Source organism: Osmia lignaria, chromosome 6, assembly GCF_051020975.1.
Source record: "Osmia lignaria lignaria isolate PbOS001 chromosome 6, iyOsmLign1, whole genome shotgun sequence".
NCBI lineage: Eukaryota > Metazoa > Arthropoda > Insecta > Hymenoptera > Megachilidae > Osmia > Osmia lignaria.
Window position 1 is genome coordinate 1,678,454 of NC_135037.1, and position 13,472 is coordinate 1,691,925.

Below are 13,472 nucleotides of genomic sequence, written 5' to 3' on the forward strand. Positions count from 1 at the left end.
CTTATCCTGCTATACCCTTTACTTAAAAACTTATCAATTTCTTATAATTTCATTGTAAGAACGCTGTCTATTTTTATCAATCGATAAAAAGACCATACATATTTTTATCAATCGATAAAAAAACCATACATATTTTTATGATTCGTTAAAAAAGAAAGAAAGAAGGTAGAAATTCTGCATGCTCTGTTCTCTTCCTGTTTCACACTTTAATTAATCTTTTTTTTTTTCTTCGATCGCTGCACCTTTTCATACATTCACGAGATACCTGCCTATTACATGTACAGATAGTGAAAGGGGGTGCAATAGAATAAAAAATAAATAAACTGGGTCATGCACGGTATACTATGGCTTCAGAAACTGGTTTCACGTTCGATGCGATCCTAGAAACTGGAATAAATTATAGTACATTTTTTAACGAACGTAAAAACATTATTAAGAAAATTGTTATTCAGCTGTGAATCATGCTTTTCTTTGTGGGTGCATAGTGCACAGGATGCAACTGTGCATTAAAGTGCAGTTGCATTTATTTTCTGAATGAAACTTCAATTTCAATTTAGAATCTTTCTTTTTTCCAGGAACTTCGTTTTAATTCTGAATCTAATTTTAGATGATTATACAAAACGATTATTAACAGTTAAGAGTGTTCACAGATTGTTATAAAACGTAAGGTAAATCGTAAAGTACCTGACTGTTGATATTCGTATCTTTATGATTTTATTTGCACGGAATAATAAATTTCACTTTCTAGAATTAGTTCGCACGAAAAAGCTTGTTTTTTTGTTGCAAAAACATCTTGTACGCAAGAGACAGGTTAACACCTTGTATTGCGTTCAAATATATCGTTCTCGTTACGTGCACGCTGTTATCTTGGAACGCGATCGCAATTGTAATATCTCCATTATATGGAGATACTCGCATCCTTTATTTCTCTCGTTTTTATCAAACAATGTTAATCCTATCCGTTGCGCGAATAATTCTCGAGAGAAGATCTTTTTCATCCGGATAGATACAAGATCCAACTGACATCAAACTAGTATCAATATTCTAATCGTCTTCCGATAAGATTAGTCCTTAGTGTCTAGTAAAAAATCAATTTCCACGTATACATTGACCTATTTCCGTCGTTTCGTGATTTAACGAAAGATATCTCCGTTTTTGTTCCCTCGTTACGTGACGAAAATGCGCGTGAGGAAAGAGAAAAGTGTCGATGCTGATAAAATCAGATCTTCGCAAAAAAAGGTCTGTCTGAGAGACGTATAATTATGAGAATCATTCGATTGTGAGTCAGCCGGTTGTTTACCTCACGTTCATTACAAATCTCGACGAGAAAGAGAGATTAAACCGATGACGCACCTTATGCGTCTTATACTGTAACTCTTCACGACGCACCATGTGCGTCGTCTAAAGATATCGATATTATCAGTCAAAAATATCAAAAAACATAGGAAAAGGTGAATGAAAATTGCAATTGATATTAGTTGAAAGTTAAAATAAATAAATTAATCGTTAATATGTTTCTTTTTTAACTAGAAAAAAGATTCTAACGTCCTCGCTCGTCGAAACGATGATTTCGAGCAGCCGAAACGCTTACGTAAGATTCAAGCACGTCGATTCTTCTTCTTTTGTTCTACGTTCTTTCATATTTCCCGTTCATCGTAATTTATTGCTTCAGAAAATCAATGCCTACCGATTCGTTCGACTTTCGATGACGATGAGCAGGGAATACCTGAAACGTTTCAGGAAGAACCAGTGCTCGGTCAAATCTATTTCAATTATTCGTGCTATTATACTTTATATAACGAAGAATAATCAGCCTGTCTTTGTTCCAAGGATCCACGGTGTTCATCAAAGGCGCGTCTTTAATTAGCAAAGCAAATTTCACAATATTTTTGTTTAAATAATCACTAGTCATTAACATTGAAAAAAAAACTCAGGTACAGCTATTTTAAAATTGAAAACAATGTAAGAAAATAAATAAACGAAGGTTAGAAAATAAATAAGCTTTATCTTGACAAAAGTAATTTCCATTTCGAGGAAAGCACTTTATCGCTATTGGTGAAATACGAGGGACCAGAGTGAGTCTGATCCTCTCTGTATCACCCCCTTGCTATGCTAACAATACCACAATAAATTATCAAAATAAGTTAAGAAACAGAAAAAGAAAGAAAATTTTCATTTTGTAAAATCTTATAAGAAATAGATATTTCAATTGAAATGAGTAACACTTAATACTTGATACATTTAGTGTCAACATTTTAATGGCCAATGATGACCCAGATACATGAAATGGCATATCCACTAAAATTATTTAATCAAAACAATGCGACGATTACCGGCGAGTGCGAGAAGAAATGAATCGGTCACCATGTTCAATGCCGTTTGGAGAACATTGAATTCTGCTTGCAGGGGAAAAAGAGAGGGAGTCACACCGTCGGTGGTTATATAGCCAGCTACGGGAACTGATCGTTTCAGTTCTGAACACTTTGGTCAGGATTTGTCTGCTTCACTATTGTTTCCCGCCAATAATTCCTCTGATTGTTTCTCCTACGCCACGAGTGCCCGGGGTGTCCTGAATAGGATTTTCCACGTGGTCGAATCATCGAAAGGCAAAACCGGAAGCATGCGACCGTAAGTCCAAGAATTTTGAGTTTATACACTTTTGAAGAAATCTTGAAGAAAAACTGGAGTCCTCAAAGCGTTTCAGTAAATAAAAAGAAGGTAGATCCTTCGAATTTTGGACAAAATGCCTCCGCAAGAGAAATTTGACAGTCCTGTTCATTTGGAGGATGCACAGAAAAATAATGCAGAGGCTTGTCGAAATCCGGTGGAGCCAGAGACACGAGGTTCTATTAGGAATGTTAAAGAGGAAGCAATGGACATTGACTTTGATGAATTATTACCTTATGTTGGTGAATTTGGACTCTATCAGAAGATTCTGTTTATCTTGATGATACCGTTCGCCTCGTTCGTCGCGTGGGTGTACTTTTCCCAGATATTCATCACACTGACGCCGGAAGAGTACTGGTGCTGGGTGCCGGAACTGGAGGACCTCACTGTTGATGAAAGGTTTGTTAAATCTTTAGGTATTTAGGCGAATGTAAATACTTAATTTACTTTTTTCTTCAAGGGTTAATAATTAATTATATCAATAATAAAAAATTTTCAAATTGCCTAAAATTGCTTTATTGAAATTTTAATATAAAATATATTAATTTTTGATAAATCATTTTTGAGACACAATGGAATTTTGAATACCGCAGATGTATATCCGAATGAATCATCATTTTCCACGATGTTCGTGGAATCGGAACGGCGAGGTGTTTCTTCTGGTGTAATTATCGATTGCTACCGTCTTAGAAGCTTCCCCGGCACGTTATCCGATGAATGATCGACTCATGAATGAGGAGATACACGTCTGATACTGAATGTAATTGTACATCAAAGGAAAATTTCGAATCAGACTCAGTTCCTTGAGAAAATCCGTGATGGCATGATAGGGGAGCAAGATAATAGTACTTAAGACTCAATGACCCACCGATGGATCACACCTCCCTGTATTTGATAAGGATTTTAGAGATACAAGTGAGAGGATTTTATCTGTTTACAAGTCTGTTCTCCCGTTGACAATAGATTAACTCTTTGATAACTCTGTTTAATGAGATTTATAACATTTGTAGTTATCTATCTATTTCTTTATGTCTGTAAAAGTGTCTAGCGACAGGGTTAGATTTGCGAGCTTTTTGTACAGGGAAGGTCATACTTATCGTCGAATTTAAAAATCTATAACATAAAACAATGTTCAATTCTTAAAATGCCAAAATGACTCATAGTTGACCATTTGACGTGAACATGGAAAAGGTATGAACGCACTAACAGTTGCAATAAATTTGTCGAAAGTAGCATAATTATCTGTAATTTAAGCCTCCAACTATTGCTTGAATTTTATTGAGGAAAGAAAATAAGTAAGGCAGAAATAATCGATCGCGATGAAAAATGCAATTGGATTCATTAATAAAAAAGAATCTCTATTTTGTAATGCAAAGTAGATAACGAGTAACTATTTATAATCCACTGGATTAATAATATCTTCTTCTTCATCCGATTACAATGAAATGTTTAACTACAATTATTTAAGTCTTCTTTTTAAGAAGACTTTATCACAGTCCATTACAAAGTGTAACGAGATATTCGAAGTCACGGTGAAACAGAACTCTCCTATCGGACATTCTCTCGGCGAATGGTTTCTCAACGTAAAACCGTTCTTCGATTTCAACGACATTTCCGATCGATTCGTTCGACTGATTGTGCCTGATTCTTAGCCGGTAAATATTGGTAAAAAGGCGCAGACCGTTCGTAAAGCGTGCTAAGCAATCGATGACGAAAGGCGTAACTGGATTGCGCTTAGATTGGGGTTACAGGAATCGCGGGTAAACAGCCTTCGAATGTTATTCAAACAACGCAACTGTTACGGTAACAGGTTGATAAATACCTGAAGAATGTAAAAATATAAACGATGCGCAAAGAATCGGGCAAGAATTGTATCGACAAGCGTCTATCGCGTTTCCTCGTTTCTTTTCCCTCCGTGAAATCGCGGCTGAATTGCATCATGGAAATTATTTGAAACGCGGTGTTTGTTTAAACGGCGCACTCTTGTCACGGGTTCGTTAATTCTTTTGTAAATGTATCGCGACGCTTTCGTTAACGCGGAATTGTTTTTCGCGTCCAGACGGGGTTTCCATAATTAGGAGCTTCTTAGCGAAACGCATCGTCGCGAAATTGGATGCTGGATTATGACCTGAAATTACAAAATTTACCCTAAGGCTGTGACTAAAATTATCCACTGAAATTTGATAATAATTTATAGAGCCCAAAATTAAATTTCAGATTAATGTTTTTGGGTTAACTTTCAACAGGTTTTGAAATGCACTTTGAATGACGTACGCTCGTAAATTGTTTGCGAATGTTTAGCAGAAAATGTGCAACGATTCGCTTGGAACCTTCGTGAAAACAATGAGAGCGTGAACGTTGAAAAATATCGTTGAGCACGTAACATTCTGCTCGAAATTGTTGATTAAATATAAAAAAAAGAATGCCAGAGACGCGTTAATAGGAAGTGTTGATTGCAATAAATTCCTTTCAATGACAATACAACTCGTGTAAAATTTACGTAAAAAAATAGATACATGATATTAAAAGTATCTTTGTATCTATTTTTAAAATTCCAAACTAAGCAGTAATTAAACAAATTACTCAGGTCATTGACCTTCGCAATGTACACCAAGGTCACTGAAATTATCGAGCTGGACGCCAGTTCACATAATTAAAAGTATCATTAACGAACGAGGCGTGAACGAGCACGTTTTTCTCAAAGTCTCCATATTTTCACGGCTTTCAAGCCTCCTCACACTGAATCCCGGATGAAAAATGCATCGTACGTGTGCATAATGCATTGCATCGTTGTTCGTTCACTTCTCATGCAAAGGTCAGACGATGCACGCGATTAATCGCGGAGGTATAAGAACTCGATTGGATAACATCGTTCTTCTACCGTGAACATTCTCATTATTCTTGAAGAAAATTTCTTCTCGTCAGTTCCTGACACAACTTCCTCCTATCTTTCTTCCAGATTGTCTCTGTCAATACCAAACGGTGGCAAAGGATATTCGAAATGCATCATGTACGATGTAAATTACACGGAGATCCTGTTAAACGGAAGTCGTTTGCCGGATGCATCGTGGCCAACTAAAGCTTGTCAACACGGTTGGGAATTCAATTACTCCGTCGTTCCTTACGCCTCTGTGGCGGCCGAGGTTTGTTTTAGATATTATTATTTATCAAATTATTAATTGTTGGGTCTGATTGATTAAGTAATTCTGATAATAAATTATAACGATTCCATATTCTTTCATTTCGGATTTCAATTGAAAATGAATAATAAATATCGATTAATCGAGGACTCCTTTAAAGTAATTCTCTGCTGCAGTTAGGATGGGTATGCGAGTACGATGCACTGCCAACGATGGCTCAGAGTATCTTCTTCGTCGGCGCAATTTTCGGAGGATTGATCTTCGGATGGATAGCCGATCGATACGGAAGAATACCGGCGTTGATCGGTGCGAATCTTACGGGATGTTTCGCAGGAATTGCTACTGCGTTCACCAATAATTTCTGGCAATTCACCTTGTGCCGTTTCTTCGTTGGATTCGCCTTCGACAATTGCTTCACCATGATGTACATATTAGGTAATTGTAACACAATTTTCCACTTGCCGTGTAATTAACCCTTTCATGTTAACGTGTTTCAATTTGGAATATCAAAATTATGTTCAATTTGAGATACCAATCGCTGCTGACGCCCACGGTAATGAACGTTTACACGTGTTTGTTTCATTACACGACGAGTTGCTGACTCGTCGTGCCGACAGCATTCCTGTCGTGAAAATCAAGTCAACCGTGATTCAATGACTCGAGTCGAGGTTGGAAAAATTCACAAGCCCAACATGTTCCAGTGTCGAAAACTAGGCCAAGTTGATATCAGATTCGTGTATCATGCACAGCTCCATTGATCATTGTTTCCCAATTGCCAAGGTTTTTGTTTGATGGTCACGATTAACCCTTTGACAAATTGTTTCAAACGGAGTTAATTTTTATTTTATTTTATTTTATTTGCAAATGTGTCAATTGGGTCGTGTTAAAAATAATGTTTAACATAGTATTTACTCCCTAGTATCCCTATTCCAGATGGAATAAAGAGAAAATGTGCATCAAGATTGCGTGTCTGAGAAGAAAAAAGAAGAAATGAACGTTAATTCGTTTCGAAATAGTTGGAAAAGACCTTGCATTTAACGCGTGCCGATCGATTGAACGCCTCGTGGACACGCAACGTATAGACAAGATCATTATTATTAATCATTATCGTCAGTAAGCTTGTCTTATCAATTTACCTCGGTCCTCGGTTGCAGTGTTCATCGTTCAGACTTGTGTTTAATGAACGACGACACGACAAGAAATGATGTGTTGTTCGTGATCGAGGATGGAAATACCTTGGTGAAAAGTGAATGCATTTTCTACGAGAATACACGCTGTTAAAGTTGAAGGCAATAAAAGTTGCTTCAATGAGTGATGAAACGAGCTGAGAAAATGTTACCCGTTTTCTCTTTTCAGCGTCCGTTTTGCAACCGCGGTGCTACTTGTTACGCGGTATATCTAATTATTTCAGGATTTTTAATTCCACTATTTTGAGATTTTAAGATGGCGAATTTTGGGGGTTTAAGGTTCCAAAATTTGAGGGTTCCAAAATTGCAAGATTTCAAGGTTCCAAATTTCTAAATTCTGAGATTTCAAATTTCTAAATTCTAAGATTCCAAATTTTTTAATTCTGAAATTCTACATTTCTAAATTCTGAAATTCCAAATTTTTAAATTCTAAGATACCAAATTTCTAAATTCTAGGATTCCAAATTTTAAAATTCTGAAATTCTACATTTCTAAATTCTAAAATTTCAAATTTTTAAATTCTAAGATACCAAATTTCTAAATTCTAAGATTCCAAATTTTTAAATTCTGAAATTCTACATTTCTAAATTCTAAAATTCCAAATTTTTAAATTCTAAGATTCCAAAATTTAACACTTTTATCTTGGAAACTTGGAAATCTTGAAAATTGTAATCAGGACTTCCAAGATTTCGAAACTTTCGTAACTTCAAGTCCTTAAGACTTCATGATCTTAAGATTTCAATGGATCTTCAATGTCTTAAAAAATTTCAAGACTTAGGGTTCGAAAGGAAGTTCCAAATGACTAACGTTATCCAATGTCCAGTCATACGTGTCTCGAGGCCGTTCTTTGCAACTTCGAAAATAAATCTGTCATGTGCAAAGATGTTAACAATAAAGTCATAGAATAATAGATCGTTCCAACAGATTTCTATCAGTCCATGCTTATGAAACACGTGCATAAACCGCACGAAGTTGATCGTAAACAATCTGTCGCTCTATTTTAGTCGAAGAATGCATTTTACGTAAATGGAATGTGATGTTGCTCTACCAACAGCTCGAATTGATAAATATTTAACTTAATAACTTTTCATCGTATTCACCTCACGCTTGCAAATTGAAATACTTAGCGGATACACGAAAAACATTCGAAGAAACGTATCTCTTCAACGATCCGCAATATTTCAAAACAACACCTTGTTTTCCTTTTATGTTGCTAATTTCGTTTCACTTTGAGAGAAGAACAAAGTATCTCGTTAATTACTAGATGAATTTTAAAATCATTTTTCCGCCTCGATTCTTCGATTATGCAATGCGTGAGGAAAGAGATGATATGTGGAAATTCATTGTCAACGAATTACGTCTACTCTCGGATGTCGCAAAACAGGGAACAATTGCGTTTAATGAATCGACAGCGTTAGTCACTTAATCTTTTTTTTCCATTTTTTTAATCAGTAATCAGCGTCAATTAGCCGTAAGAGCAGGCTTAATTGCGATCGTCGTTGTTTCTTTAAATTGCACCACTTTATTTGTGTCTAGAGTTAACGAAGTTATGGTGTTATAATTATAAAAAATGTTAAAAATAGGAATGCAACGATTGTCTTCTTAATCAACGATTTACCTAATTTTTTTAAATAACAGACATTTGCATATTGGAAATTGAAACGTCTCGAATAATTGAATATTCAAAACATAGCTAAAAATACGTACCTTTTTAATTAATTTTTGATGATTGTATTTCAGTATTGGAGTACGTTGGACCGAAATGGCGAACGTTCGTAGCGAACATGTCCATAGCCATATTCTTCACTTTCGCCGCTTGTGTTCTACCTTGGATCGCCTATTATTTGGCCGATTGGAGAATGACATGTATAGCCACGTCTGTTCCTCTGATTTTGGCAGTGGCGGCACCGTTCTTGATCCCGGAAAGTGCTCGATGGTTGGTGAGCCAAGGACAAGTGGACAGGGCCATCAAGATCCTGCACAAATTCGAGTATATGAATGGCACCAAGGTGCCTGATGATATCTACAAACGATTCCGGGTAAAAAAACTTTCCATTCAATTATTATAGAATTGTACAACGGTATTTGCTTTTATAATTAATCAAAATGGTCCTTTGAAACAGGAAACCTGCGAGAGGATATGTAAAGAGGAGGAAGCTGACAAAACGTATTCTGTGTTGGATTTATTTAGGACTCCACGGCTAAGAAAAATCACTATTTTGTTTATTGTCATATGGTACGCATTGTTTTGTTATTTATAAGTGAATTATGGTATAACTTTCATGATAGCATTTCCTTTTTTTTTCTTTTTAGTTATTTGTCAGGACAATTTTTTTTTGAAGATTCTCTCTTATTTAAAAAATGAATTTTTTCCATATCATATCACTGAAAATTGTTTGTTTAAAAATTTCTTCGCGTATCTAATTAGAGAATGGAATTTGTTTTTCATATCAAGCAACACTGCTCATTTTTTCCAGGAATCGTGACTTTTAATCATATGAAATTTCTTTTTCTATCCAGGATGGCGGTCTCTCTGGTGTTCGATGGTCACGTACGAAACGTCGATAATTTAGGCTTGAACATGTTCGTGACTTTTACGATCGCCGCAGCAACCGAGCTACCTGCTGACACCTTCCTCACGGCTGTCCTTGATCGATGGGGTAGAAGATGGCTCGCATGCGGATCTCTCGTCATTTCCGGAATCTTCAGCATTTGGGCTTGCGCGGTTTCCAACAGTTAGTATCTTCTGTGGTTAATTTTGGGACATCCACAGTCTGACGTAATTTGATGACAGAAAAGTATCATGAAACATCGTGTATGATATATCAATTTAAAGCTTAAAGATCGACGAAAATAACCATGTAAAGCTTTTGTTAATACTCTTCATACAAAATGACTGATTTCCAATTAAAACATCCGGTTACTGATTTCCAGATGTATAAAGTCTGACAAGATTTCATGACATAAAAGTATCTCAAAATGCCACATACGATACGTCAATTTAAACCTTAAGGTTTGAGGAAAATGTCTGTATGAAGTAGTCATTAATTTCTTAAGTAATTATTCAAAATTTTTGAAGGTAAAAATGAAACAGCTAATATTCTTATGTTTGTTTCTTTAGATATTTACACAGCCACTCTGGCTATCCTGGGTCGATTTTGGATAAACATTTCTTATAACATTGGCCTTCAATATGCGGCTGAAGTGTTGCCAACAGTCGTCAGAGCACAGGGTGTTGCCCTTATACACATAATGGGATACGTAGCAAGCATTCTATCACCCTTCGTCGTGTATCTCGACGTTGTCTCATCCGTTCTACCACTTATGGTGTTGGGTATCCTTGGTATCCTCGCTGGTTTCGTCACTCTTTTCCTTCCTGAAACCCTGGACAAGGATCTTCCTCAAACCCTCCAGGATGGGGAGAACTTTGGGATGGATCAGAAGATGTGGGACGCTCCTTGTTTCGGAAAGTGAGATCCAAATACTTTTCAGTGAAATTCATATTCATCTTCGATTAACATTTCAAATTAAAATGAAATTTTTCTAGGAAACACGAGGACGAAGAAACACCACCTGTAGCCATGTTTAGGTCCATTTCTAGGGACAGTATTAGGAACTCGATGAGAGCCTCTCTTCGTGGTGAAGCCATGAGAAGCAGTATGATACGAAAATCCAGCGTGAGATCGAGAAAAGGTGGAGACTCGGTCACAGAGGTGGAAAAATTTTAGGGAATTTCCTGTAGAAAATGTTAGTTATATTGATCTCGATCGAAGGATCCTTATAGTCTTCCAAAAACCGTGTGCCATCAGCGTTGACCAAGTACCTTTTTCTATTAGTTTATTGTTAAATTTTAATTTAGTATAATTAGTTTGGTCAGTGCTGATGATTTGCCACTATGGTTTCTTGTATATACGTATAATCATGCCTAGATCGACGCTAAAAGTCACTGAAAGCCTCGAATGTGCAGTTTGATGTCAGATTTCAGGAAACAGTGACAGTATAGAATTTTTATTTCAATATGTAGCATTCGTAGGTACATAATTTGTAATAAGATTCGACGAAGGTTGTTGGATTTCTTCTAAAATTTTTCCAACACCTGTTTCCTATCCGTAGCATGAATAAGGATGAGGATTATCTTCTTACATTTTAGATCTGATGATGTATCTGCCGTCTTTATTTGTACATATATTAATTCGCTCTCGTGGATCATTGATAAAATGATTCTTAACCCTTTTTCTAAGACGACACCTGTATGTATATAGTGTTAAATTAATATATAATAGAATCACATTAATGAAACATTGATGATGTACGTATCATTGTTAGACTTTGAAATTGTTATCTGTTGATAATTATTTTATCGCTGATTTTAGCATTTTGTGATACAGCATCACTTGTATATTATTTAACAGTATTTGAAACGGAGGAAAACTGGTGCTGCTTTAATTTTTAATTGGTAATGATAGAAATTGTAATTCCAAATCATTTCTCCGAGCACAATATTAATATTAAGTATTATTTTCAATACTATTGTTGATAGATAGTGTTAGGATATTTGTAAGAATTTTAAATAAATAGATACTAAAACGATCGTTCACAATTTTACTAAGAATATAAGTTCTTTTTTATATTTTGCAACACGTTTTCCATTTTCTAGAAAATTTTTCTAACAAATCTTGGATTACTCGAATATTTAACAATCTACTCATTAATCTGGATCTAAAAGCATTCATGTGTTCAATGTTAAGATTCAACAAACGGTAGTTCGTGACCTTTATCAGTACCTAATTAATATTGTGATGCAATAAAAAATGTGCAATCAAATCCCTTGACTATGAAGTGTTTAATATTGTCACCGTGGATTTAACAGATTAATTTGATCTTTTATAAATATTTTATAAGTATAAATAAAATAATTTAATTTCAACGTCGAAGTGGCAGATTATTTCTATTAATAGCCTCATTAACAGATAACTGAGTGCATATTAGTATCAGGAATAATATTGGATTAGACTATTGTAAATATGTAATGAAATCTAATTAGTCTCGACAGGAATTATTAATTGAGACACGCGTGTCTATTTCCGTCTCTATAAATTTTTATTTTGCTATTTTCATCTTCTTATTTCTCAATTTTGTGAATTCTAATGCAATAATAAACTACTTCTGATCCACTTAAGCCCTGAAAAACGAGATTGCATCGTACGAAACGGAAGAATCCAATTAAAGCCTTCGTCAACTAACAACGCGCTGCAAACAAGATTTCCTTTTAACGATTGTTTAATTACTCTATCAACTATTTGCTTACCAGCAACACTGATAGTGAATCCATTTTTTATCGATAATAACGAAGATAACATTAAAACCTCCTTACATAATGTATCTTTAAAAAAAATAATTTTTTTATTGAAATATCCATTATTTATATTCTAACAAAAATAAAAATTTTAAATCGTCATCAATACTTGGTCCTGAGGAGATGTAAATAAAATAAAAATTACCATGGAATACATTGTGACAAAGAAAATTCATGCTTATTCCTAAGTAAGGGATCGATTCCCCTTCGATCCCAGTAGATTCTGTTTCATTACATATTCATGACACGCGAGTACTGTGAAATACGGCCATTTTTCAAGAACAAAGTGTTACATAAAACAAAGCTAGACAGTTCCTCTGTGTTTTCTTTTCCTTTTTTTTTTTCTTTCTTCTCTTAATAAAGGGTGGCATCGTCTAGGTCGACGCGACGGTGAAAGCATTTTCATTTTTACATCGGGTTGTGCAACTGCCTCGACGACGATGCAACGCGAAACCCACGGATTCCATTCGTGTTATTCATTGTCGGTAATCCATCAAGGCAGACGGGATCGTTAATCCTTTCGAGGATCCGGTGTCGTGACAATTCGAAGTCTTTGTTGAAAAATGAGTAGATGCAACAAATATGATTCTCCAATGGGGTTGTTATGAAAATTCGAACATCCATTGTCGTCGAACGATAGAATTTGGATTTAGAAATTTAAATTGTAAAAAATATTTGAAATTTTCTTAAATGTTAAATATTTAAATCCGTGAAACTTTCAAAATTCGGCGCTCCATTTAACGTGCAGTTGACCTCTTCATTTTCTCAAGAATAGTCGCGAAGATCTTTAATTATATCGGCTGCAAAATTATTTATAGACACGGAATACTGTATTGCGCTTCTATCTCTCGCGCGTGGATTAGAAACGGTGCCAGATCGGGTCAGATGAAACCCGTTGAAATGATACGAGACGTGGTAACGGATTCATAACTGTGTCTCTGTTATCATCGATGTCAGTGACCGTTAAACTTGTTTCATTGAACAAACATCGAAATGAAAATTAGATTCAATCGTTCACTTGTTCACTCGTTCACATTGAATTTAATTAATTTACGAAGCACGAGGAATTTTTCGCTTCCAATTTCATTTTCTAAAATTTACAATATAAATCTATAAATTACA

At 35.3% G+C, this 13,472-nt stretch overlaps 2 protein-coding genes across 4 annotated transcripts in view; one reads left to right on the top strand and one right to left on the bottom strand.

The window, feature by feature from the left end:
- LOC117601403 (organic cation transporter protein) overlaps positions 1 to 13,472 on the bottom strand; it is a 48,623-nt gene that overhangs the window by 6,444 nt on the left and 28,707 nt on the right. For both annotated transcript variants that reach the window (XR_004580693.2, XR_004580689.2), the window contains exons 12-14: positions 8,702 to 8,970; positions 3,256 to 4,795; positions 2,901 to 3,053 (exon numbers count right to left, since the gene is read on the bottom strand). The gene's annotated coding sequence lies outside the window, so the exon portion shown is untranslated. The remainder of the gene's footprint in view (positions 1 to 2,900; positions 3,054 to 3,255; positions 4,796 to 8,701; positions 8,971 to 13,472) is intronic.
- LOC117601400 (organic cation transporter protein-like) lies at positions 49 to 12,990 on the top strand. Of its 2 annotated transcripts, none has more exons than XM_034318091.2 (8): positions 49 to 2,628; positions 5,627 to 5,810; positions 5,984 to 6,242; positions 8,735 to 9,033; positions 9,118 to 9,230; positions 9,515 to 9,729; positions 10,116 to 10,464; positions 10,542 to 12,990. In XM_034318091.2, the coding sequence occupies exons 1-8, from the start codon at positions 2,621 to 2,623 to the stop codon at positions 10,720 to 10,722; spliced, it is 1,608 nt and encodes a 535-aa protein (XP_034173982.2). In that variant the 5' UTR covers positions 49 to 2,620; the 3' UTR covers positions 10,723 to 12,990. The 2 variants fall into 2 exon arrangements, with proteins under 2 accessions (XP_034173982.2, XP_034173980.2); XM_034318089.2 differs by having other exon boundaries at positions 49 to 3,066; positions 10,542 to 12,989.